At 36.5% G+C, this 24,865-nt stretch overlaps 8 protein-coding genes, 1 long non-coding RNA gene and 4 other non-coding genes across 19 annotated transcripts; 10 read left to right on the top strand and 3 right to left on the bottom strand.

Annotated features, from left to right (window-relative positions):
* The first annotated feature begins 25 nt into the window (after nucleotides 1–25).
* On the top strand, nucleotides 26–1,398 carry LOC103868476. Its single transcript, XR_004454976.1, has 2 exons — nucleotides 26–638; nucleotides 1,104–1,398. It is a non-coding gene; the product is annotated as an uncharacterized LOC103868476 (long non-coding RNA).
* Nucleotides 1,399–1,734: 336 nt separating this feature from the next.
* LOC103866109 (RGS1-HXK1-interacting protein 1) lies at nucleotides 1,735–3,907 on the bottom strand. Its single transcript, XM_009143986.3, has 8 exons — nucleotides 3,584–3,907; nucleotides 3,238–3,304; nucleotides 2,891–2,968; nucleotides 2,738–2,790; nucleotides 2,498–2,634; nucleotides 2,347–2,411; nucleotides 2,146–2,204; nucleotides 1,735–2,060 (listed from the first exon to the last, which is right to left on the bottom strand). The coding sequence occupies exons 1-8, from the start codon at nucleotides 3,818–3,820 to the stop codon at nucleotides 1,971–1,973; spliced, it is 786 nt and encodes a 261-aa protein (XP_009142234.1). The 5' UTR covers nucleotides 3,821–3,907; the 3' UTR covers nucleotides 1,735–1,970.
* Nucleotides 3,908–3,976: 69 nt separating this feature from the next.
* On the top strand, nucleotides 3,977–5,833 carry LOC103866098 (E3 ubiquitin-protein ligase SIRP1). The gene is made up of 2 exons (XM_009143974.3): nucleotides 3,977–4,180; nucleotides 4,577–5,833. Exon 2 carries the CDS (start codon nucleotides 4,614–4,616, stop codon nucleotides 5,676–5,678), a length of 1,065 nt encoding a protein of 354 aa, XP_009142222.1. The 5' UTR covers nucleotides 3,977–4,180; nucleotides 4,577–4,613; the 3' UTR covers nucleotides 5,679–5,833.
* A 151-nt stretch (nucleotides 5,834–5,984) lies between these two features.
* On the top strand, nucleotides 5,985–6,058 carry TRNAI-AAU. Its single transcript has one exon. It is a non-coding gene; the product is annotated as a tRNA-Ile (tRNA).
* A 70-nt stretch (nucleotides 6,059–6,128) lies between these two features.
* On the top strand, nucleotides 6,129–8,617 carry LOC103866087 (transcription antitermination protein NusB). Its single transcript, XM_009143964.3, has 7 exons — nucleotides 6,129–6,505; nucleotides 6,889–6,965; nucleotides 7,141–7,275; nucleotides 7,434–7,488; nucleotides 7,581–7,668; nucleotides 7,893–7,991; nucleotides 8,103–8,617. The coding sequence occupies exons 1-7, from the start codon at nucleotides 6,213–6,215 to the stop codon at nucleotides 8,244–8,246; spliced, it is 891 nt and encodes a 296-aa protein (XP_009142212.1). The 5' UTR covers nucleotides 6,129–6,212; the 3' UTR covers nucleotides 8,247–8,617.
* Nucleotides 8,618–9,018: 401 nt separating this feature from the next.
* LOC117129132 lies at nucleotides 9,019–9,104 on the top strand. Its single transcript, XR_004452727.1, has one exon. It is a non-coding gene; the product is annotated as a small nucleolar RNA R12 (small nucleolar RNA).
* Nucleotides 9,105–9,170: 66 nt separating this feature from the next.
* Nucleotides 9,171–9,257, top strand: LOC117129133. The gene has a single exon (XR_004452728.1). It is a non-coding gene; the product is annotated as a small nucleolar RNA R12 (small nucleolar RNA).
* Nucleotides 9,258–9,313: 56 nt separating this feature from the next.
* Nucleotides 9,314–9,411, top strand: LOC117129054. The gene has a single exon (XR_004452627.1). It is a non-coding gene; the product is annotated as a small nucleolar RNA SNORD24 (small nucleolar RNA).
* Nucleotides 9,412–9,714: 303 nt separating this feature from the next.
* Nucleotides 9,715–11,887, bottom strand: LOC103866077 (F-box/FBD/LRR-repeat protein At4g26340). 2 transcript variants are annotated; one of them, XM_033284078.1, is made up of 4 exons: nucleotides 11,477–11,887; nucleotides 10,541–11,398; nucleotides 10,323–10,457; nucleotides 9,715–10,234 (listed from the first exon to the last, which is right to left on the bottom strand). In XM_033284078.1, the coding sequence occupies exons 2-4, from the start codon at nucleotides 11,375–11,377 to the stop codon at nucleotides 9,953–9,955; spliced, it is 1,254 nt and encodes a 417-aa protein (XP_033139969.1). In that variant the 5' UTR covers nucleotides 11,378–11,398; nucleotides 11,477–11,887; the 3' UTR covers nucleotides 9,715–9,952. The 2 variants fall into 2 exon arrangements, with proteins under 2 accessions (XP_033139969.1, XP_009142201.1); XM_009143953.3 differs by having other exon boundaries at nucleotides 11,516–11,881.
* A 2,877-nt stretch (nucleotides 11,888–14,764) lies between these two features.
* LOC103866066 lies at nucleotides 14,765–15,082 on the top strand. Its single transcript, XM_009143944.3, has one exon. The coding sequence runs from the start codon at nucleotides 14,765–14,767 to the stop codon at nucleotides 15,080–15,082; it is 318 nt and encodes a 105-aa protein (XP_009142192.1).
* A 1,037-nt stretch (nucleotides 15,083–16,119) lies between these two features.
* Nucleotides 16,120–16,771, top strand: LOC103866055 (arabinogalactan protein 13). Its single transcript, XM_009143934.2, has one exon. The coding sequence runs from the start codon at nucleotides 16,454–16,456 to the stop codon at nucleotides 16,631–16,633; it is 180 nt and encodes a 59-aa protein (XP_009142182.1). The 5' UTR covers nucleotides 16,120–16,453; the 3' UTR covers nucleotides 16,634–16,771.
* A 576-nt stretch (nucleotides 16,772–17,347) lies between these two features.
* Nucleotides 17,348–22,324, top strand: LOC103866030 (arginine--tRNA ligase, chloroplastic/mitochondrial). Of its 6 annotated transcripts, none has more exons than XM_033289219.1 (19): nucleotides 17,368–17,528; nucleotides 17,809–17,868; nucleotides 18,289–18,363; nucleotides 18,480–18,619; nucleotides 18,726–18,801; nucleotides 18,892–18,993; nucleotides 19,072–19,287; nucleotides 19,393–19,473; nucleotides 19,583–19,666; nucleotides 19,792–19,896; nucleotides 19,994–20,172; nucleotides 20,322–20,406; nucleotides 20,500–20,686; nucleotides 20,773–20,842; nucleotides 20,991–21,060; nucleotides 21,143–21,232; nucleotides 21,589–21,657; nucleotides 21,758–21,856; nucleotides 21,957–22,324. In XM_033289219.1, exons 3-19 carry the CDS (start codon nucleotides 18,355–18,357, stop codon nucleotides 22,065–22,067), a joined length of 1,773 nt encoding a protein of 590 aa, XP_033145110.1. In that variant the 5' UTR covers nucleotides 17,368–17,528; nucleotides 17,809–17,868; nucleotides 18,289–18,354; the 3' UTR covers nucleotides 22,068–22,324. The 6 variants fall into 6 exon arrangements, with proteins under 6 accessions (XP_033145112.1, XP_009142154.2, XP_033145110.1 ...); XM_033289220.1 differs by having other exon boundaries at nucleotides 17,372–17,528; nucleotides 18,293–18,363; XM_033289221.1 differs by lacking the exon at nucleotides 17,809–17,868 and having other exon boundaries at nucleotides 17,348–17,528; nucleotides 18,293–18,363.
* LOC103866046 lies at nucleotides 22,164–23,224 on the bottom strand. The gene is made up of 2 exons (XM_009143925.3): nucleotides 22,810–23,224; nucleotides 22,164–22,537 (listed from the first exon to the last, which is right to left on the bottom strand). The coding sequence occupies exons 1-2, from the start codon at nucleotides 22,980–22,982 to the stop codon at nucleotides 22,255–22,257; spliced, it is 456 nt and encodes a 151-aa protein (XP_009142173.1). The 5' UTR covers nucleotides 22,983–23,224; the 3' UTR covers nucleotides 22,164–22,254.
* Between the last annotated feature and the right edge of the window lie 1,641 nt (nucleotides 23,225–24,865).

Here is a 24,865-nt window from a genome sequence, read left to right as displayed (position 1 = left end):
TCAGACCATTGTTCTTGTGTGATATGTTTAAATCGAGTGTATGTGTGTATTTGTGCATAAATCATGGTGATCAAGAAGATACAAGGAAAAAAAGAAAAAAACGAGTCCACATCGAAAGAAATCGTGAAGAAGGCAATGTGCGTTTATGGAATGATTATTTCAGTGAAACTCCAACATATCCTCAAAATCTATTCCGACGGCGATTTAGAATGAACAAGCCATTGTTCACGCGTATTGTTAATCGACTCTCCAATGAAGTTGAATTCTTTCGACAAAAGAATGATGCTATCGGAAGGTCTAGTCTCTCTCCACTTCAAAAGTGTACAACAGTCATTCGTGTCTTGGCATATGGTACTGCGGCTGATGATGTTGACGAATACCTCCGACTCGGTGAAACTACTACTCGGTCATGTGTGGAACATTTTGTGGAAGGAATAATTTATTTATTCGGCGATGAGTCCCTAAGAAGACCAACACCGGCTGATCTTCAACGTCTACTTCAAGTTGGTGAGTTCCGTAGATTTCCCGGGATGATAGGAAGCATCGATTGTATGCATTGGGAGTGGAAGAATTGTCCGACCGCTTGGAAAGGGCAATATACACGTGGTTCGAGAAAACCCACAATTGTTTTAGAGGTGGTTGCTTCGTATGATCTATGGATATGACATGCGTTTTTCGGATCTCCAGGTACCTTAAATGATATCAATGTTCTTGAACGCTCACCTGTTTTTGATGACATAATAAAAGGTCAAGCTCCGCAAGTCACTTTCTCTGTGAATGGAAGCGAGTATAATTTGGGTTACTATCTCACTGACGATATTTATCCGAAATGGGCAACTTTTATCCAATCTATTTCAATGCCACAAGGGCCGAAAGCGGTTTTATTTGCTCAACATCAAGAAGCTGTCCAAAAAGATGTCGAGCGTGCTTTTGGAGTCTTGCAAGCTCGTTTTGCCATTGTTAAAAATCCCGCGCTTTTTTGGGATAAAGCCAAAATTGAAAAGATTATGAGAGAATGTATCATACTCCATAATATGATAGTAGAAGACGAACGAGATGGATATACCCTATTTAATGTGTCAGAGTTCCAAGCAGGAGAAGAGACCGGAAGTTCACATGTCGATCTCGATTATTCTACGGATATGCCTACAAATATCGCCAATATGTTGGGTGGTCGAACCAGAATTCGTGATAGACAAATGCATCAACAACTCAAAGCTGATTTGGTTGAACATTTATGGAGTAAATTTGGACATGATAAAAACAACAACTGAGTTCGGAATGTTTCTTTCAAATTATTCTCGTTCATTTTAGTAATTCTGTTTTTTTTAATTATAAAATGTATGTTTAAAATGTTCTATTTTATTAAGTTTTATTTAATAAATAAATTTTATCTTTAACAAAAAAATTAACAACCCCTAAGTAAGAAACTATCATTGGAGCACACATTTCTAATAGTTTCTTAGCTAAAGTTTTTAAGTAAAAAAAGTACAATCAATTAATTAAAAAAGCATTAAAAAACTCTTTTGGGGTTGTAGGGTTAAAGTTGATCTTAGTAACTTTTTTTACGTTTATCATAAATCTGTTGTCTCACAACTCGAGCAAATAAGCTAATGGCCTCAAAACTCAAATATCAGGAAAAGTAGCATGATATATATATATATTTGTCTCAAGCTAAAGTTTTGTTTTCTTTTTTAAGACAGAGTAAATGTTTATTGACGAGAAACATGCTTCAAACATCAGTAACTTTTTTTACGTTTATCATAAATCTGTTGTCTCACAACTCGAGCAAATAAGCTAATGGTCTCAAAACTCAAATATCAGGAAAAGTAGCATGAGATATATATTCGTCTCAAGCTAAGGTTTTGTTTTCTTTTTTTAAGACACGAGTAAATGTTTATTGACGAGAAACATGCTTCAAATACCTAAAGGGAAAAAAAACACAAGACTTGGTGGGTTTGTGTTGTATATCAGACGGGAACTCCTAGCTCAGACATTCTCATGATCCTTTTGTTCAATGCAATCCTCTTCTGTTTCAGGAGCGAAGTCATGGAAGCCACCTAATGATTGAAGAAAAGAGACTTTGAATGACCGTTCACCGCAATAAAGCTTAAACATGAGGGAAATGAAAAGAAATTGACTCACTTCGGCTCTAAGCTTGATAGCTTCCCTCCCAGGAATTTGCCGTAGTCCATCCATTAAATCTGCAGAGAATACAAGTCTATGACTAAATATACAGCATGGATCTAATCTCATTAACATATACACAGTGACGCATTGAATAAATGAATATTACCAATGGAAGGTAGATAATAAGGGTAAAAATATTTTGTGTGTTGTTCTTACCTGCAGCTTCGCATTCAACCTTGTGGACAGACTTAGCAAGACGATGTATATTGTTTCCAGAGTCCCTACAGAAAATGAAAGTAGTAGCCTTAATAACCGAAATGAAGTTAATTAAATTAAGGAAGTGAGTTACGCAGATGCTGAGGCATACATGAGTTCAGAGAGACCGCGTTTCATATCCTTCTCTGCTAAAGCCGACCTCTCAAGCAATTTCACGCTCTCCTTTTTCATCAAGTCTACAGACATGTTCAACTCCTGGACATGCTTCTCAGCTCTCAGGAACTGAGCCTGGAGACACGATTGAAGTGGATGAAAAAACAAGAAAGGGGACACAACCAGGGCAGCTAAGTACATAACAGCGTTAAGAAATAAATTTGAAGTCAATAGATACCTCTTCGCTCTGAAATCGTCCCAGAGTATGACGAAACAAGAATCTTCTTGGGCCTGCAATTAGTAGAAGTATAGATAAACCAAATTTATACAAGACAAATCTCAAAAATAACGATTTGATAATTTTCAGATGGTTCAAAAGCAAAGGTTATACCTCGCATAAGAACAAGACCAGCAGCGAGACCAATTCCAGCAGCAGCAGCCGGATTCTCCTTTGCGTTTCTCAATTCCTCTGCAAAGAAATTAAAAAAAAAAAGCAGGGGATTGGAGTAAGATTTATGATAAACTCACCATTACAAATCTGGTAAACCATATAAGCATTGATCATCAGGAGACTGAGAGTTAAATCACACTAATAGGCGCATTACAACAACAAAAAATGGAAGGTTTTGAGAAACAATCTGTTATAATCTCAATGGCTTGATGTAAATAAATCATTTTTTAAGCAACAAAATTGGTCTACAAGCCATAACTTGTAAAGAAACTTGGCTTAAACTTTACCTGTAACTTTACTGAAGAAAACATTCTCATAGGTCTTATACTGATTCAAAGCATGTGGAATGAAGTCCTGCAAATTTCAAAAACAAAAGTAACGCAACTTTGATCTCAGGCACGCCTCAGCGATACAATTTCAACAAGAGGAAGCAGAATCAAAGGCCATGAGAGACTAAGATCACTCTCAAATAAGTTCTAACGCTACGATTCCACCATATGAACAATAACAAGCACCATCTCACATAAACGAACGGATAAATGAAGCAGAGGCTCTCTGAATCGAAATCACTATTGCCAAAGAATCTCGAGATTCGAAGACAACTCGTGGTGAAAGAGAAAGAGAGATGATAACCTGTATAGATCGGAACTGAGAGGTGGAGTTTTCACGGAGGGAACGAGCGGAGCGCATGGCGGAGTCCGTCGATTCCTTCACCGTCCGCTGCAAATCATCCACCCATTTCTCTGCTCCTCCGACTGCTTCCTCCACCGATTCAATCACTCCGATCGCTTTATGCTCCGTCGCATCGGCAGAGACTGCATTCGCGGGGGCGGAATCATCGGTAACGCCGTTTGCTTCGGTGTCGCTCATCGTCGGAGATTACGACCTTTCTAGCAACCGGGACGAGCCTTGTTTCTGCTCTTTTTCAATTCCAACTTCTCCGGTTCGGTTTAACTCGGTTTGGTTAGGTTCAGATAGATTCGAAACTAAAATTTGGTTTAGGTTCCTTTGATTACGGTTAATGGGCTTTAGAATTGGGTCTGCAACTTAATTATTGTTCCTTTTTCCGTCTTCCCTTTCTTTCCTCTTTTCTTCTTCTCCTCCCACCATTTCTGCAGAGGTAAATAAAAGAGCTCCCAGAGTTCTTTCTTCTTGGTGGAGGAGATCTAAAGAAGAAGCAAGATCTTATCTTTTTACTCTAGATCTTCAGAAAGCAGGAACCTTTGCAAGGTATGGTTTTATATAGGTTATATGTTCATGCGATGTGCTCTTATTTTCATTGCTTAGCGGAACATGTTCTGTAGTTTATTTGTGTGCTTGCATAGGGAGCTTGATTTTCTTACAAATCTCCTAAGGTAGTTCCTGTCTGAAACGTTTTTTTTTTTTTTGCTAAAATTCTTGTCTGAATCTTGTTTTTTTTTTGGGGTAAAATTCTTGTCTGAATCTTTTTTTTTTGGGGGTAAAATTCCTGTCTGAATCTTGGGATTGTGAAGACGATGATTCTCCTCGTTTTACTGACTTGTTTTGAATGTTATTGCCTTTATTTAAATCTGCTAAAACTAAGAAAGATGGGAACTTTCTAGGTTTTCCTCATGTTTCTTAAGTTCTTCTTATGGTTTGTTTCAGAAACGAGAGACAGAGTTTGGTGGAGAAGGAAGAGGCAATGGCGGCTAGGTATTGGTGTCATATGTGTTCACAAATGGTGAATCCTCCTGTCATTGAAGCCGAGATCAAATGCCCCTTTTGCCAGAGCGGGTTCGTGGAGGAAATGAGCGGTGAGCTTAACGATGGCAGCAGCATTAGAGAGGTTCAAGACTCAGAGATCGATTTCGGTACAGACCGTGCATTATCTCAATGGGGTCCAATCTTGCTTGGGATGATGAGCAATCCTCGTAGACGTAGAAGGTTTAGGAGGACAGAGCTTGGCTTAGATAATGATGCCGTCAATATTACTGCTGCTGATGTTGATGGAAATGACAGCGTTGTCGATAGCCATCATCATCATCATAACCGTCGTCGTCATCGCCACATGCAACATGATGGAGAGGTTGATCTAGACAGGGAGTTTGATTCTATCATCAGAAGGAGACGGAGAAGCTCAGCTGCGATATTGCAGTTGCTTCAGGGCATTCGTGAAGGGATTAACACCGAGGATGAGAGTTCGGAGAGGGACCAGTTTAATACGGCTTTTAACATAATCCGGAGCAATACTTCTCCTTCTGGAACTGGAGATAACTTTGTCGGAACTGGGTTAGCTCACTTGCTTGAACATCTAGCTGATAACGATCCAACCAGGCACGGATCTCTTCCAGCACGTAAGGAAGCAGTGGAGAGTCTTCCAACGGTTAAGATATGCGAGCCATTGCAATGCTCAGTTTGTTTGGATGAGTTTGAGAAAGGAAGTGAAGCTAAAGAGATGCCGTGTAAGCACAAGTTCCACGTCGGGTGTATAGTACCGTGGCTTGAGCTTCACAGTTCGTGTCCCGTGTGCAGATATGAACTACCTCCTGATGATGAGGTGAAAACTGATCTGTTAAGACCGAGAACAAGAAGTGTAGAGACCAACAGAAGTGATGTGGAAGAGGATGCGAGGAACACTAGTGGGAACGAGAGAAGGTTCTCATTTGGGTGGCGGTTCAGCGGATTGTTCTCTTCCTCGGCTTCTTCTTCATCCGGTTCAGCGGCCTCAGGGTCGTCTCAGCTGAATGAGAACTCTAATTCAGGATAAAGGAGGAAAAAATAGAAACAAAACAATCTCTGGTTCCCTTTCTTTTGGTCACAATTCATCAGAGCTTTGAAGTACATAAAAATATTGTGATCACTCAGATTGTTGAAGATGTATAAACACTTTTGAAGAATGGAATATTTTCTCTCTTTGTGTTATATCATTGCTAGGAAAAAGTTATCACTCTCAAGTCTTTAAAGCTCTTCGCATTTTGTACAGATAAAATGATGATGATGATGATCATAAGCAATTTGAAGTGCCTTTAAAGCTATTCTATCTATACGTTGACACACCACTGAATAACGTAATGGCCTATTAGCTCAGTTGGTTAGAGCGTCGTGCTAATAACGCGAAGGTCACAGGTTCGATCCCTGTATAGGCCACTTATTTAAAACACCTTCATGGTGTTCAAAACGTCGTCGTTCCACTCTGCTGCTTGCGTTTTCTTCCGAGATATTTGTTTTTCTTTACGGATAATCGTTATCTGCTTCTCACTAAACACGAAGAAGAAGCAAGTAAGAGAGCTCAAACACGAAAATGGAGGGAACCATCTCGCCGCTTTGCCTACGCTCTTCGTCGAGTCTGTGTTACTTCTCCAGTAACGTTTCACTAGACTCTCACCGTTCACTAGGATTTACATTAGTGGATTCGCTCCGGCCAACGAACTTGGTATCCCTGCGAACGGGAAACAGACGGTTGTTTCTTTCTCCGGCGAGAGGCGCTCTCCGTACGCCGACGCTTACAGCGGAGGAAGTGAAAGATGTTCCGATGCCGAAGATTGATAAGAGCGGCCGTTTAAGCAGTCCCCGCGCCGCCCGCGAGCTCGCTCTGTATGTTTTATCTTTCTCTCTCTGTCTATGAAAATACTACTCGCTTGGTTGATTTGAATGGAATTGGAGATTTTAGCTGGGAAGGAAAATTGGACTGTACTAGAATTGGAACGGTTCATTCATCTTTGTGACTTGGTGTGACGAAAACAAGGTTCAAATTAGAGTTCCATGACCATGAGCTTAGTTTAAAGGTTTTGACCTATAGCCTTAAATCCAGAACCTAGCTTCACTATGTGTCTCGTACTAAAAAAAACTGAAATTCTAAGCCATTTGTTCTCTGTTCTTACTTTATTTCAGCTAAAAGTGATATGATTCTTTGCTATTATTATTATCAATGATGAGTCTGCTCTCTCTGATCCTTTGTTGATATATGATCTGGACAGTGTTACACTTTATGCCGCTTGCTTAGAAGGCTCGGACCCAATTCGTCTCTTTGAAAAGAGGATCAATGCAAGAAGAGGTAAACATGTTTCGATCTTTGTTTTGCTTCTTGCTGCAATAAAGTCAGAGGAATTTCATTGAAACTTTATGTTGGTTTTTGTCAATACTATTTCTTGAGAGCCTCATTATTCTTATTGATAATTAAATGCTTGTGACTTAGACTTCAGCGTGTGTGTGATGATTGGTTTGTACAGAGCCTGGATACGAGTTTGACAAGTCTTCTTTGTTGGAATACAACCACATGAGCTTTGGAGGTCCCCCTGTTAAGACAGAGACTAGTGAAGAGGAAGATGAGCTTGTGCGCCATGATGAAAACGAATCGAAAATTGGTAGGGTTTATTCTCTGTAAATAAGGTTCCCTGTTATGCTTTACTTATATTGCAAAAGAGACTCTTGTTTGGATTGGCTTATGGCAATTTCCCATCTTTTTAACATGTAAATGACATAGCTGCTATTTTACCTGTTGTTTATCTTCCCGTTTCTGCAGAAGCAGAAGTGCTCTCAGCTCCTCCGAAGCTGGTGTACAGCAAACTTGTTTTACGGTAATCTATTAAATGTATCAGTGGATAGATATTGCTACTGGCCGTGAAATAAATCATGGATATTTTATTACCACTATGTGTTTTTCCCAAAGGTTTGCAAAGAAACTCTTGGCTGCTGTGGCTGATAAATGGGATAGTCATGTCGTCATCATTGAGAAAATTTCCCCTCCAGATTGGAAGGTATAAATTGACATTTGAACTTTTACTCCGGTCAAGTATTGGATAGTTGAAAACTAAGGAACCACCAAACTCAGAGCTTCGTTTCTGATCATTTTCCCTTTGTTGTGATAGCTTTCATTATCACTAGCTGTTAGCATGTGCTTTTGAGTTAGCTTGACCATATATATCTTTTCATCTCGTAGTACTGATAACTATCTTATGGATGTTGATGCACCTATTGGCAGAGTGCACCAGCTGGAAGAATACTAGAGTTTTCGATTCTTCACTTAGCAATGTCTGAAATGGCAGTCCTTGAAACCCGACACCCGATTGTCATCAACGAGGTATCGCTCAACTTTCTCTGTGTATCTCCCCTCTTCAGTTAGCTTTGCAATGCGATAACCTTGATCATTTTGTGAACTAACACTGTTACAAAACATGATGCAAAAACAAAGGCTGTTGATCTTGCAAAACGGTTCTGTGATGGATCAGCGCCACGCATTATCAATGGATGCCTAAGGACATTTGTCAAGGATAGAGCAGCAGCAGCCACACCAACACCTCAAGCTTTAAAACTGAAGCAAGAGGTGTCGGTTTAAGTTAGATCAAACCCGTATCTACGTTTGGAGGCAAGCAATCTCAGGTTTTGGTCGTCGGGAATAGCTCGCAAGCAAAGTATTGATCCAGTGGTCCTATATATAGACCGTGTCACTATCAGGAGAGACACTGTCCTCACAGGCAGCTTCTGGTCCGAAGCATTTGGTACCTGAGACTGAATCTATCTATACATTGCAGCTCAACATGATTATTGCTAAGAACACAACATTGCCCCAGTGTCTGTATAATGTATTTTGTCCTAAGAAATATATATATTTTTATGTAGTCGTTTTCATGTTTATGTCTTTGTATCCTCCTTACCCTGTGCTCCCTTGTATAATCAAAGCTTTAATCTGTTTTTTTTTTAAATCAATATATAGTGCAAAAGGTTAGGATGAGCCAGGGATATAAACCGTTCCGGAAGTAGACTAAACTGATGGCCCATGAAGAAAAGGTCCAGGCTATAAACTAGTGACCACATAGATAGCCCATGAGCCCTCATTAGGGTTCCTCCTTGTAGTCAACTATGTCGTCGTTGTCTATATATATAATATTACATCTCTTACTTGTCTCCACCTTCAACAAAGAATGAAACAACGTTTTCTTGCATCAATGCTCTTGTCTCGCGTCTTTCATTGATTTTCTTGTCTGAATTTTCTCTCTCCAGGAATTCTTATTTTGATACATTAGAAGGCACATATCGTTAGTGATTTTACTCTCTTAGTCGTTTATTAGAATGAACGTTTTTGAAGTATTGAGGGGAGCTAAATGTTGGTAAGGATGATGAAAGAAATCATTCGGATTCCCATTGATTTCCCTACGGGAAAGATGTGATCATAAACCAGCTACTTTTGACTTATCATCATCATCACTCCTACCTTTTTTTCTTAAATTTTCTGTATCTTTTCGTTTTAAATTCGTTGATGGTGAGAGATGACGAAAGAAATCATTCGGATTCCCATTGATTTCCTTCGGGAAATGATGTGATCATTAACCAGCTACTTCTGATTCATCATCATTGAAACTAATTGTCTTTCTTTTTAAATTTGTGTGCCGATATATATCATGAGGCCAGTGATGCAAGTAAAATATTTGCTACTCTTGATAAGAACAACAAGTTGTTGTTCTTCAGTTGATCATTGGTTAACCACCAAGATCTCTGAGGCCTAATGCTGTTACACTACATTTATTTCACTTAAATATAAGGGAATCCTAACCGTACTGATCTAAACCGGAATAAAATCAGCAGGTACAAAGCTGTTTAAGAATCCAATCGTAGAATCAGTTAAATGTTGGATTCACTCATAGAAGTAAACCGAACAAAAATGTTTTAAGTTTAAATTTCCAATCTAGAAAAGTAAAACCGGAAAATCATAATAAGTAAACTCTATCATGTACTAATCAGTTCCATGTTGATTCAACTTTAGGAGTAAACCGAACAAAAATGTTGTACGTTTGATTTACCAAAAGTAGATGTAAATCGAACTTAATTTTTGTTCCTTGGTGTGTCCGGGACAAGATGAGCACAAAAGATTAAGGAGGGAGGGAGGGAGGAAGATTAATTAACCGACTCGTTAAACTTTAATCAGAAAGTTGAAGATTGCCTCAGTCACCCTAGCCGGAATTTAACCAAAAACTATAAGAGCTTCAAATACGAGACATGTGACCTTAACTAAAAAATCCTAAAACGACAATTTTTTATCATTGTTCAGTCGAATAGAAGCTGAGACGAAGTAGACATTGTAGCTACAGATGCCAACACCTTGAGCATCTGATACTTCTCTGCCAGATCAGTAGAATCTGGAGAGAATGTAGCTGTCTTCAAACAAGCAGTATTTTTCAGGAGATATATTGCCATCTTGCTGTCCTGTCTCCCATTGTACCCAATCCACACGAAAGCCTCTAGACTAGACACCAAACACTCAGGAACAGAACAACTCGGCGGGCTCCAACCAATTGGGATCTCTTTGCTTTCACTTGTTAATTTGTTCTAAGACCAAAGATATATAATTATCAGTCAGTCAGTCAATGTATCGGAAAACCAATCCTGATAAAAGCAGATTCTAGAGACCACATACATTGCTGAGTCTGAGAAATCGCAGTTTAGGTGAGTCTAGAAGCATACAAATAAGAAGACCCCACCAACCTTCAGTTAAAGTGTACAAGTCCAGATGAACAAGCTGATTGAATGTCATACCAGAAGGATGCATAACCTGTTTTTTTTTTCATTATAGAAAAGAGATGAATAACTACTTTACAGGATTCAAAATACATATTTTAAGATTTGTGATTTTACCTTTGAAAGTGATAAAGATAGTGAAAGGCGGTGGACAGAAGTAAGAGCGTTTAAAAACTCTTGGGTCACTCCACTACTAGTAATCCAAACGCATGCCTTCTCCAACACAGGCATATTCTCCATTCGACGGAGGTCGTAGTAAGCTACAGAATCTGTAATTTCGAGGTGCTTCAAAGAAGGGACATCAACCACAAACCGACCGCATGTACCGGCATGTGTGTCCAGCATAGTTAATCTTTGTAACGAAGGCGCGACGACGATAGAATCAGTTGTCTCGTCTCCAACATGTCGTTCCAAAAACAAGACTTCAAGATTTGGACAACCGGATAAAAGACGCGGTAGAGTAGCGTTGTCTGTGTAATCAACACGGTCAAGCTTCAGAGTTTTGAGAGACGGGAGACAAACGGAAGAAGGGGCGTTCACGACGACGCAGCTGATGAGTGTCAAGATCTCTAGTGTTTCAGAGGTGTATAGGCTATTAGGCAGATTAAAAGACTCTTCCTTGGAAAAAAGATCAATTTCTAGCTCACGGACACGGCGAGTAAGTGCGATGTTAGTCCATAGATCAACGTCGATGAAGGGACAGTCAGGGCCGAGTTTGAGATGTAACTTGTCTAGTACTGGTGCGTTATTTGAGAGCAAGGACCTGTAAACGAACTGCGAGAAGTTCTTGTAGTCACCGGTGTGGTCGCTATCATCGTAAGCAAGTTTGGACACTGACGTCCAAAGACTTTCCCATCTTTTGGACAAGAGACTTGTGGCCACGACATGTTTTGTAGGAACAAATGACAGAATCCGCAAGAGCAAATCATCCGACAATGCACTGATGATGTCCATGTGAGGAAACACGATTGGATCCTGCAGATTAGAGAAACCGAAAGGGTTAACTAATCCGAATAGAGAAAAGTAAAAAAAAAAAAACATAGAAAAACTTACAGTTTGATTATTTGGCTAAAGGATAGTTTATAAACTTACAGTTTGACCAAGTCGGAGATGGTCCTATTCGCCAGTAGAACCAGTTGCACAAACTCTCTAGCGTTTCGCAGACAACCCTGAGCCCAGAGTTGATTCGTTTTTCTCACGGGAGAGTCCGAATAACAGAGGAGCCAAGAAACCCTAAATTATCACACAGTGCCCCCAAAAGAACTAAAGCAGGACTGTAATTAATGGTCTCAAATTTATTTACCACACTTGAACCAAGGTGTCATTGTTCGGCCTTTGGGCTTGACATACAGCCCATCATATCGAAGTCTTTTACGTTTTCACGTGTTAGACGATATGTTTGCCTTGTATATATTTTTTTTCATCGAAAGTATTGTTATTCACTGATTATCAAAACTAGATTTTTTAACCGCGCTACGCGCGGATAAGATATTATATATATTTCTCAATTCTAAAAAATAATGTATAATATTGTATTATATTATTTAAAAAATATAAAATATGACTACATAACATAAATATATTTTTTAAATTTTCTTTGTGGAAATCATTATGTTGTTTGATTGTTGTACTTGATTCACATATTTGCATAGATATTTGTGATAGATGAATAACTATATTTTTATTATCAGTAAATAATATATATTTATTATATAATATAAGAAAAATAAAATTATTTACTTTTTAAACAAACTTGTCTCATGTTGGGGACTCGGTTATAGACATATCATATACGAATGAGACATTTTTACAGTTATCAATCTTCTTAACATTGAAAAAACAAATCTACATATCAAAACAATATCTCATACGATCTATTTGTGGAATAATTACTCTGAAGAAATTGAATTTATGCATCAAAAAGGACTGAAAATGTATGTGCATATATGTTATCTAAGTCTGCTTCACAAAGTACTATTCATAGTTCATATATCATTAATGTCCATCCTATTTTTTTGTCCACCATTTCTTAAACATCTTGAAATAACTGATGCTAATTAATAATAAACTTTTTGCTGGAAAAAAAATCAAATTTGTCTAATTATCGCTTAAATTTTTTATTAATATGGTCTAAGAAGCTTTTAAGTGATATCATAGTTTAATTTATTAGTTTTTTTTGTTAATTTTTAGAGGTTTTTGTATTTAAGATTTTTATTCATATTAAACTTTTATTTCTTTCACAGAATTGATAAATATATATATATATCATAAAAATTACCATCAAATCAGTTTTACTTATTTATTATTTTGTTTTAACGAAAATACACTTTTTAAATAATTTAATTTAAAAAAAATTATATATTAATTTGCTGTATTTTAACAATTTCATTGATTTAATTAATTTGCTTTGGTGGATAACTTAAAAAGTTTTCATATGAATCGGGGAAGGTAAATTTATGTTGTTATATTATATTTATTTTGTGTATATAGAATCTATATATAATGATAATGTAATAAAGAAAGAACATTATTTTTTTGTAACTTCAAAAAGATACATTATTACAATTTAAAATGAATCAAAATTGAATAAAATGGTAATTAAATATTTGTAAATCTAATTGTTTAGTTGGATTCTCATGAAAAAAAAATCGATTGGTTAAACAAATGTTTCAAAATTTGTTGTGTTATTGTTTTGTCTATAAATTATAAAATTTATTGAATTAATATATTTAATTATTGCATCCTTAAATAATATTTTATTAAGACATTAGAAAAATATGTTTTGAGTTGTTTTGTCAAATTGTACAAAAATCTATGCTTTTTCATATTTGTAACTTCAAAAAGATACATTATGATAATTTGAAATTAATCAAAATTGAATAAAATGGTAATTAAATATTTGTAAATCTAATTATTTTTTTATCTTGTTTAGTTGGATTCTCATGAAAAAAAATCGATAGGTTAAACAAATGTTTCAAAATTTGTTGTGTTATTGTTTTGTCTATAAATTACAAAATTTATTGAATTAATATATTTAATTATTGCACCCTTAAATAATATTTTATTAAGACATTAGAGAAGTATGTTATGAGTTCTTTTGTCAAAATTTTACAAAAATCTATGTTTTTTCATATTTGTCACGAAAATTTATATGTTAAACTTACTTTTACAAAATTCTTAACTTTGTCACCAAAACAAAAATCTATGCTTTTTCATATTTGTCAACGTTCTAACACTTTCTAAGAATATATTAGCTTAGTCACTTACTTATTTTTTTTTACAAAACAAAGTATCGGAGTCTTGAAAGTTGAATTCATATTATTGTAAATGTACATAAGAGTTTGTGATTATATACTTAGTGGTTCTTGTATATGTGTCCAAGAAAGTTTCAATGGCTTAGTGGTAACTGTCCTATATATATATCATACTAACCCGGGTTCGATTCTCACCTTCGCATTGTTTTTTCATTTTTTACGAAAAAAAATGAGATGACATGACAATTTCGGGTTCTCTGATTGGTTGATTTTTCTATCCTATGTGGACACCCTCTCCATGGCTTATATCCCCTTTTAGTATAGTATAGATAATCGATTATATATCATTGTTTTAGGTCGTGAAAACATTATCGATTACGGTTAACAAAAACTGGGTGTTATCCCCTTTCTTTTTTCCTCTCTTAATCTTCTATTCATCGATTTTCACTCTTATTTATTCAATCTAGACTCATCAATAGTATCAGGGTATAACTTTTATCTTGACCGAGTGGAAATGAGTGCGTTATTCAAGCATATGTCAGGCGTGTATAGAGAATATGCTATAGACTATGTGATGCTAAAGACTGTAACATCATTCTCACTTCTAAAGTTATCATTTCTACATTTAAAAAAAAAAAATTATCATTTCTACAGAGTTCTGTTCCAAAGAACTAAGATTTCATTAATTTACACACAGAAACAGAACATAGACGCACCAAAAAAATGTATTTAAAAAAAACGTATTAGGATTCAATAGTCTGACAATCCTGTGTTTTGATCTCATGATATGTGTTTCTAACTCCGCAATACAAAAATGTCTAGTGGACCTTTAAACAAAAATTAATTTCTGAATATTATATGAACAGAAAAGTAAAAACCGGATTAGGCACTAAATGATGTGTAATGATTGATAATGAAACATTCAAGTCAACGTGGCAAAATCACAAAAGGGATCAAGTTCTTGAAAAAGTAAATCCTGACCTCTCTGTATACTCAACATACAAACAAATCATACAGAAATCACGGAACCATCATCTCTTTCAAAAGAAACCAGAAACGTTTTGTGAATAAACACTGTAACGGACATATGGTGTTCAACGGCGGGAGTGTTATGTCGGTAGCCCTTTTGTCGGCTGATATTTGGCAGCGAGCAAGGATGATACCACCGTCGGACCGCATAAGCAGCCGGGAAATGCTTGACCTTGTCTGCTTATTCCCGCTACAGGAACTGGGTCGATTCGCTGTGTGGTTTTTGACCGTTCTCTGTCTTCCTCCGCCAGGTTTGCTTTATCCTGAAGTTGACGAAGAAGAAGAAGACGATCGTGATGATCACGCTTTCGCTTATAGATCATCTTCAGCTAGCATCGCTACATATCAGAATCACTTCCATCTGCATTTTGAGTGATCAATATTTTATCAAACCCTATCATGTTCTCTTCTTTGTAAAGTTCTCATATTGTTTTTTTTTTTATATATATCATTCATAGTCACTTTGTAGTTCTTGCTTCCTGATCTCGGTTTAAAAAAAATCATAATCCTGATTAGAGTTTGTATCTCTGAAGTGTATTTAAAGATTCAGGGTCATTTAAGTATGGTCCTTGGTGATAGCTAGACAATCAATTCGAGTTTAGTAATGCACTTGAAACACCGTTGACCGTTCAATCGTTTCTAAAGTACATCGGAATGTTTTAAGGCTAATGGGGCTGTTGTCGATTTGCTTTAAGTTTGTTCATATCTTTTTTTTTTTTTGTAACTGAAGGTTGTTCATATCTTCTGGGAAAATATTTCTTTTGGTCGCTTGCAGATCGTTACAGCTTGTCATCATCCGTATATGTCCAGGTCAAGTAGGCTTGTTTGGCGTTTGATTTTAGATTAGAGAACAAAGTGGATGAGCATTAATATTTAAAATTATCTTCATTTTTTCATTTGATCGCAAGTCCCAATCTTTCTGTCTCTGTATATGATATAATTTACACTTTCTAACTTTCTAAGATAAAGGATTGGTGTTTGTTCTAAACCAACGTTTTGGATCTCTCGGTTTTGTGCGTGTGTTTTTGATTTCTTGGTTTCCAAGAAAGAAAACATGTTTATGTACAATTTACTCTTTTTTTTGTCGGCCTTATGAATAATATGTGTATTGTTGTATAAGAAAATGAAAATTTCCATTTATAAATTCTTCTTTTTACGAATATTTGAGAAATAATTGGGGTAGAAATGGATATGGACTGAGCCAATTATATACCTAAGAGCACATGGTGCCATACTGCCATCAATCATAGTCATTCTTTACCTATAAATAAACAGCCACACAGCTCATTGGTTCTCTCATTTTCTCATTTTCTATTCATTTCACGACTGGCACAGGGGGAAAACAACAGTTTCATATATACTTTACTTTTTATTAACAAAAACGTTCCTATTATGAACTGTATCAATTGAAACACACAACACCTCAATAACTGTATATTCTTTGAATCATATCCATCTCTCTAACAACTAAAATCGGCTGCATTGTTCTTTCCAGCTGTTTATTTCTAAATTATTTTCAAATATTTAGTTGATGAGCTCAAACACGTTAATGATTTTTGTGTTGATTAATTCAAAATTGATTAATTGGGCTGGTGCTAATTAAACTGTAAAGTGATCCACACACAGTTCGCCTAATTAACACGCATCCATGTGTATATATAACACACAAGTCGCAGCACATAGCAACACACCACAAAACACACAAATACATAAACGATCTCTTCTTTTGCTTTCTCAGTAATTAACAATGGATGCAATGAAGATGAGACTCTTTGAGGCTGTCTTGGTGGCTATGATGGCTTTCTCTGCTCTGCAACATGCAGCCGCCGTGGAGGCTCCAGCTCCGAGCCCTACCTCTGACGCTTCCTTGTCTATCCCTGCTTTTGTCGCTACCGTAGCCACTCTGGCGTTTGGGTTTCTATTCTGAGCAGATTCCTTTTGATTTTTTTAGTTTATATAGAAATCATATTCTTGATTTCATAATTATTTTCACTCTTGTGTATTGTTTAAAGATTTGCCACATCCGAATATCAATAAACACATCCCTATCAGTTTCTTTGTACTATGATCAATGTAGTTTTGACGAAACTCTTTACCAAAAAAATGTAAGTTGATGGTAATTGAATGAAGACTAAACTAGTTGAAATCTTAATCTCAAAGCATTTTAACTCAATATTGTACTAACATGACGTTTAACTTCAAGTATTGTTCTTTCATCTTATCTTCATCATAACATTTGCTTTGATAATAATTAAATATTCATTATGTTACATGGTCATTGTTGTTTTAGATTTGTGCAAACAAATTACAAAACAGTATATTTTCAAAATCATAAACTATACACATAAAAATATTTCAACTAATTAAAAACTATTATTTATAAATTTTTGTTGAAATTAAAATGACATTTATTTTCTAACAAATTTTTTATTGTACATCGATAACTAAACTGAAAATACAATTTATGACATGATTTAATTTTTTTTTATTTTTTTGGTCAAAACATGATTTAAAATTATTGACTGATTTCTCGGTCCAACCGGTTGAATTTGAATATATGAATTTTCAAAACATTGGTTCATATATCAGACTATTGGTCGGTTCGGGTCCCACAATCGGTTCAAAGAGTCAAATGGATTTGGTTGACAAGGTATAATTTTAAGAAAATGTGGAAATAAATATCAAAACGTGAGCTTACAAGTTCTAACTCATTTTAGCCCTTCCAGTAGTATCAAAAACCGTAACGATACATCTCTCGCCACTGGCTCTACTCCTTCCTCCTGCCGCCGTCTACCGCAGATCCTTTGATATCATCCACCGTGGTACGATCCCTCCTCCCTTCTTCTTCCTCCTCGACTCTGTGAATTCCCCGTTGTTTTGTGCGCTTCCCTGATCTGGCGATCGCAGCCGCTAAGTTTGTTTGAAACGCCAAATCACGTTCGCGTTTGACATGACCTAATTTACATACTGGGCCTGGCCCAACACCTGATTCGCTTAAACAAAATTATTTTTTTTTTAAGAAAAATTAAAAAGGAAAAAAAAAGTAGGAAAATGAGATTATTAGAGCTATGGCAGTAAGGCTAACCCTTTTCCCGGTTACAGCTACACCGCCGTCATCTCTCTGCTCCTTCAATCCTCTTTCTCGTTCTTCTTCTCTCTCTGGTAAAATCCTCTCTCCAAACTCTAATCTTCCCGTTTCTCTCGGCCGTTATCTCTGTTGGCTTCTGCTCTCGCAATTGCTTCTCGAGCTTCAGCTTCATCATATAGTGACATTTCAATTGCAATATTTGTTAAGATAAGAGTGTTGAGAGAGTTGATTTTAGCTTCTAATCATCGTACTGTGAGCATGTTCTGATTTTTTCCTCAGTGTTGCCAGATTTTGATTGAAATTTTCAGAATGCGTTTGATTAGCTTTCTTAGCAAGCTTTCGTGTTTTGTCGAAGATAAACGTTTAGTTTGGTTTAGTTTTTATTTGACCATGATGTGTGGCAATGCTTTGATGAAACTTGCTTCTTCTTTTTTTTTTTATGGAGTTTGCTATTTTGCATGTACTGATTCGGCTTGTGTGGTTTTGTAACCTAGACAGGTGTATTGAGAGCGACGAGTAGGAGACTTGCTTTTGCAACCAGATCAAAGTCAGTGGCAACCATGGCAGCTGTAAGTTCTTTGTTTTAATCCATGAGAAAGTGTTTTCTTTTTAATCCAGGAGACTGTGTGATATAGTAATCTTCTTTCACCGTTTCATTAACTGATATTTTTGAGTGATGTGACAGAGTCAAGAGTTCACGGGGAATCTAAAACGCGAGGTCGAGAAGCTTTTTGATGCGTCTCTGAGAATAACGGTTCCTGATGGTACTAGTGTTGAGACCGAGGTTGCTGCCTCTCTTCCTGGAAAGCCTGGAGACTACCAATGGTGCTCTCTCTTTCACTTAATTCAAATGGGACTAAAAAGTTTGAATTAAGTTCCTTTTTGGCTTTGTTAAATTAGATTTTTTCTTACATCATATTCTTGTCTGCAGTAACAATGCAATGGGTCTATGGTCCGTAATTAAAGGAAAGGGAACTCAGTTCAGGGGTCCTCCAGCTGTTGGACAGGTTGGTGGTTTGTTTGGTCTTTAGAATTCCGGGTATTTTGTATGCTCTCTGTGTCCTGTAGCAGATTCTTATTGGATCTTATGTATATAGGCCATTTCGAAGAATCTACCTGCTTCTGAGATGGTGGAAACTTGTTCTGTAGCTGGCCCTGGTTTTGTTAATCTTGTACTATCAAGCAAGTGGATGGCTAAGGTGCTCTTGCTGTTTTTCTCACTTGTATAATTGTTTTTTAATCAGTCGTATAAATAATCTATGTTTTCTAATATGCAGAGTATTGAAAAAATGCTTATTGATGGGATTGACACATGGGCGCCTACTCTTCCAGTTAAGAGAGCGGTGGTGGATTTTTCCTCTCCCAACATTGCTAAAGAAATGCATGTTGGTCATCTGAGATCAACCATCATCGGTGACACGCTAGCTCGCATGCTCGAGTACTCAAAGGTTGAAATTTTGCGCAGAAACCATGTTGGTGACTGGGGAACACAGGTAGCTATTTCTGCTCTTCAAATAATTTCTTAACCTTGAAACCAAGTGCTTTGTTGTTTTATTCCAATGTTTATCAAAGAAATAAAAGCCGTTTTTGTTCTGCAGTTTGGCATGCTCATTGAGTATCTCTTTGAGAAATTTCCTGATACTGAGAGTGTGACTGAAACAGCCATTGGAGATCTTCAGGTCAGTTGCTTTACATCATATGGCTTTTCTTTTTACCTATAATTGCATAGTACGCTATACGTGAAGAACTATATCAATTTAATTTCTATTTTCATATGTCATCTAACAGACGTTTTACAAAAAATCAAAGACTAAATTTGATGAAGATCCGGACTTCAAGGAAAAAGCACAAAAGGCTGTGGTCCGTCTACAGGTAAATAACATTTCTCCAAATTTGTGCTTTCTTCTGTTTGGCAGTGTCTCAATATGCAACTGCCTTGGTTTCAAGATCTAAACTACTCAATTGTCTCTCTTTTTTTTTCTGTTTCTTTGGTGTAGGGTGGAGATCCTATTTACCGCAAGGCTTGGGCTAAGATTTGTGAAATCAGCCGAACTGAGTTTGCTAAGGTTTATCAGCGCCTTAAAGTTGAGCTTGAAGAAAAGGTAAAAGAAGAAATATCGATACTATATTATTTTGAGACAGACTAGAAAGATAAGAGGTGTATGGATGGTTAATGAAAAATTCATTGGTTCATGCCAGGGTGAAAGCTTTTACAACCCCTATATCGCTAACGTAATCGGGGAATTGGATAGCAAGGGGTTGATTGAAGAAAGTGAGGGTGCTCGTGTGATTTTCCTTGAAGGCTTTAACATCCCACTCATGGTTGTAAAGAGTGACGGTGGTTTTAACTATGCCTCAACTGATCTGACTGCTCTTTGGTGGGTTATCTTTTCTTCTATAAAATTTGTATCTTAGTTACATTTTTTTAATGGAAAATACATCTCATATATTATGACGTATTGTGTTTGTATTTTGCCTATCGTTTAATAATGAATTCTCTGCTGATACTCAAATCTGCCTGTCTCAGGTATCGGCTTAATGAAGAGAAAGCTGAGTGGATTGTATATGTTACCGATGTTGGCCAGCAGCAACACTTTAATATGTTCTTCAAAGTGGGGTTGATGAATATTTTTATTTTATGTTTCTGACGTGTCTTGCTTAAAACTGTCAGTCGTAACTGTGGTTACCCTGTTACTATGAATCAGGCTGCCAGAAAAGCAGGGTGGCTTCCAGACAGTGATAAAACTTACCCTAGAGTTGATCATGTTGGTTTTGGTCTCGTCCTTGGGGATGATGGCAAGCGATTTAGAACTCGATCTTCAGATGTAGTCCGCCTAGTAGATTTGCTAGATGAGGCCAAGACTCGCAGTAAAACTGCCCTTATTGAGCGTGGTATCTATATTTGTGTCAGCTTGTTGAACCATTACCGTTGTCTAGTTATTGTGTTCATCCTATATATGTTGTTTCTCTGCGTTTAGGTAAGGACAAAGAATGGACTCCCGAGGAGCTTGACCAAACAGCTGAGGCAGTTGGATACGGTGCGGTGAAGTGAGTATTTTGTCTATTCTCGTTTTAGTTTTTTTTTTCAATCAAACTGAACAAGTATGATGAATTTTCAACCAGAAGTTTTGATAGTTGGCATTTTAATATTTTCACGCTACTGCTAACATGCGGTTTTGTTTAATATTCTTTCAAGGTATGCTGATCTGAAGAACAACAGATTGACAAATTATACTTTCAACTTTGATCAAATGCTTAGTGACAAGGTACTGGAATTTGCCGCCTAGTTTACATAATTGCATTATGCAGTCATCCTAGCCAATGCTTATTGGTCACATGTCATGACAGGGAAATACAGCCGTTTACCTTCTTTACGCTCATGCTCGGATCTGTTCAATCATCAGAAAATCTGGCAAAGACATAGATAAGCTGAAAAAGGTATGTTAGCCGCATGATCATAAGTTAATTTTATTCATTGTTCCTCTGTTCTTCCGATTGACTACAACTGAACTTTCCCATTGTCTCAATCTATTTGGTTTGAAAGCTTAAACAATTTTTTGAAGTTTTTAACTGTTAACTACATGCCAGTGTCTATAGTGATGGTTTAAATCTGGGAAGTGTTAAGATTGATTTCGTGCACATCCTGAGCCCCTTATGGAGTTATCTTGTATTCTTCATTTGTGGTTTCATATCTGAGGGATCCTCAAACACCTTAAGAAACTGTGTTATAAACTCATACCATACACCGTACGATAAAGAATTATTCTTACGTTTCAACATCCGCTCTATTGCAGACAGAAAAGCTAGCATTGGATCATCCTGAAGAACGAGCACTGGGGCTTCACTTGCTTCGATTTGCTGAGGTAAAACATGCGGATCATTAGATACTACGTTCAAATTTGACTTCATTTTCTGGGTAACAAGATGAACAAATTGCTGAACCCATGTGTGAACGATTTGCAGACGGTTGAGGAAGCTTGCAGCAACTTGTTGCCGAACGTGTTGTGTCACTACCTCTACGACTTATCTGAACGCTACACCTCCTTCTACTCCATTCATCAGGTGTGGATTCAAGACATTCTACGTTTCTATTTAACATTGTGATATCAAACTTCATAGCCCATTATTTGAATCTCACTTAAAAATATCTACTTTGTTACAGGTCATTGGTTCGCCAGAGGAGGCAAGCCGTCTCCTACTTTGTGAAGCGACGGCTGTAGTGATGCGGAAATGCTTCCACCTTCTTGGTATCACCCCTGTTTACAAGATTTGATGATGCTAATCACTATCACAATTAAACGACTCCAAAGACCAGAGTACTATCTGTTCTGGCATTTTTTATTATGTTCAAGTAGCGAGAAAGACGTTCTTTAACTCTAAATTATCTTTTATTTTCATTTATCTTGGGCGACCTTGTATACAAATGATTACACTGTTACACTGAACCGGAAAGTTTATTGTCATGTCATTGAACTTAATGTAGTTGAATCATGAAATGGTTCAAGGTTAATTAATCTTGAATTGGAACGAGTTGAAGATGCTGTTCTTGTGGCTTTCATGGAGATTGTAGCGTTGGTTCGATATAGCCTTTTGCAGGTTTGATCCAAATGCCCTCCAGAGCTCCTGCATATCTTCATTCTTGGTCTTCTCTTGACAAGATCGGTAAGGCATGTTACCTTTGCTAGAGATGTGAATGACTGAGATTTGCCTTTGTAATACTTTGAAAGTCCTTTCTTCTCGTGGCTGTGAAAACATAATAAGAAAATATTCATCTAAATGATTTATGTGAAACAAAACAACCAAAAAACAAAATACTGTCAACACAATTTATGTGATCAATCAAAGCGTGAAGAAATGATTCTGAGATGTTGAGATGAATATTTCAAGGTTGCTGCCTGTATATTAACCCCTATACTGATCAATCCAAGAAGCAACAATCCCTATGGTTTATTACTTATGTTCTTTATATAACCTGGAAAGTAAAAAGGTTTCGCCAAGTGAATAGAGTCATTTACATGGTCGGTAGCTGAGAGATGAGGTCTGATAAATCGTCAAAAGCCCCATTTGAAGAAAAAGAAGAGGAGGCGTCCTCTGTTGAATCAGATGGATCTTTTGCAGAGGATCTTGAAACTCCTTCAACAACATCTTCGTTCGTTGTCCAAATGAGACTACCATCGTGAATGCTCATCTTTTTTCTTTTCGTCAATGATAGTTATCTGATTTTCCTTTTTCAAGTCTTACACCAAAATGAAAAAAATAAAAAAGGTTTATTGAACAATGCTTGAGAACAAAGAGTTGAGTTCTTGTCAAGATGTTTGTGTTTCGTTGTAGTAAACAACAAAATTAAGATAAGTTTGTGTATATATAGTTACGCATGCATGTAGATAAGCGAAGAGATACGGTTTCAGTAATAGAAAATGGATAAAGAATAACGATAATGTGTATGTATTACGTACGTGCAAGCTGTGGACAACGTTGGCTCTTATCCCAAATTGTTTATACCTGATTTTTCTCTCGCCTCATGTTTTTATTAGATCATTTAAACCGTTACTCATTTCTCTTAGTTAACCATATTAGAAATTGCCAATTGCGATTAGCGGAGGAATCCTCGGTCGGCTTTGTGCGTTAAACTCCTACCGTTAAAGCTACAATACCTCTTCTGTTTCAATGTATTAATATAGATTAGTAAAGGAAAATGATATATTATAAACGAATAAATAGAACTGAGAATATCTATAAGTCATATTTGTTCCTTGTCATTTTTATTTACACCTGCAATCTGTTAGATTTGTTTCAGTAATTACTATGTATCTTACATTAGAGACCAGTAGTAGACAACAATGCAATGAACTAGAAAAAATTTATATAAAATAATTATAGGTGATCTTAAACAAAAATCGATGTTAGTTTTGCTGGTTGCGTTTATAAATCATAAAATAAATTATAATACTTTTTAAAATGGAAAGTTAATTTTATAATCGATGTAAACTTATATATGTATACAAAGTCAGTCAATGATGTTGTCTCTTGTCGATACGAGAAATAATTTTTCTTTTTTTACTAACTTCCTTTTTATCTTTATTCCCGAGAGAGACATTGTTTCAGAAAATACAGAAAGAAATAGGCTGGCACAGGCAAGGTAAAAAGCAGAAAATAAAACACATGTGCAACAACAATTTCAGAATTTGGCTTGAACTTGGGAATTTATGTCGCAAAGTTTTGAAACCATGAATGCAGGTACGTGTCTCCGGTGGTTGTTTGAGTTGATGTGATCCTGTTGCCTGTTGGTGTTTCTTACATCCTGATCCATTCCATACAGCTTGGCCTTCAGAATGATTTAAATCTCCTTGGTAATTAAATAAGTGTGCCTAGCCACAGAAGTATGTAACCTTTTGTTTCTCTCATTCCCGATAGCATATAAAACCGCTTGGGCAATCAACTTGCAAATTGTCCTTAACTTACCAGGCGGTGTAGAGTGATGAACCCAATCAGGATGTTTCGCCTTTCTCTGTGGAGCAGATACAGGACATTCACTCATTTAGGTGCACTGAGGATTTATCAGCACAAATGAATGCAATGCCAAGCGATGAAGAAATTGGAAAATAATTTTTGCTTTGCCGAAAACAATTTTTGTTAGGTTAGTTATAGCAACTTGCAAAATGATTAAATTTAAATTGCTTTTGCTATAAACTAACCTAACAACTAACATGTATTGTTGGGAGTTAGTATACAAATCTAATCATTTTATGATTGAACAATGTGCAGTTTTTTAATATAATAGTATTACATGACTAGTAAAATTACCCTTCCCGCCAACTGTTTACCCAGGGAAACCAAACGATTAGTTACAAGATTAAATATAAGAAACAATTTACTTCTTGGTTATGCTAAACTAACTACCTTAAAAAAAGTACAAGTTGCAGAACCTAGCTAAAATGGAACTTGCGACAGGAAAGTTATACTATTATAAGAAGTTCTGCACCATATAGAAGAAATCTAGAAGAAAGCTGCACCTTCTTAAACAATACCACGTCTGGATTAAAGTGATTTGTGTCCTAGTCCTCCTAGACG

This window comes from Brassica rapa, chromosome A01 (genome assembly GCF_000309985.2).
Source record: "Brassica rapa cultivar Chiifu-401-42 chromosome A01, CAAS_Brap_v3.01, whole genome shotgun sequence".
NCBI classification, from domain to species: Eukaryota; Viridiplantae; Streptophyta; class Magnoliopsida; order Brassicales; family Brassicaceae; genus Brassica; species Brassica rapa.
Note: the sequence above shows the minus strand (reverse complement) of the source record. Positions and strands in the feature narration are given on the sequence as shown.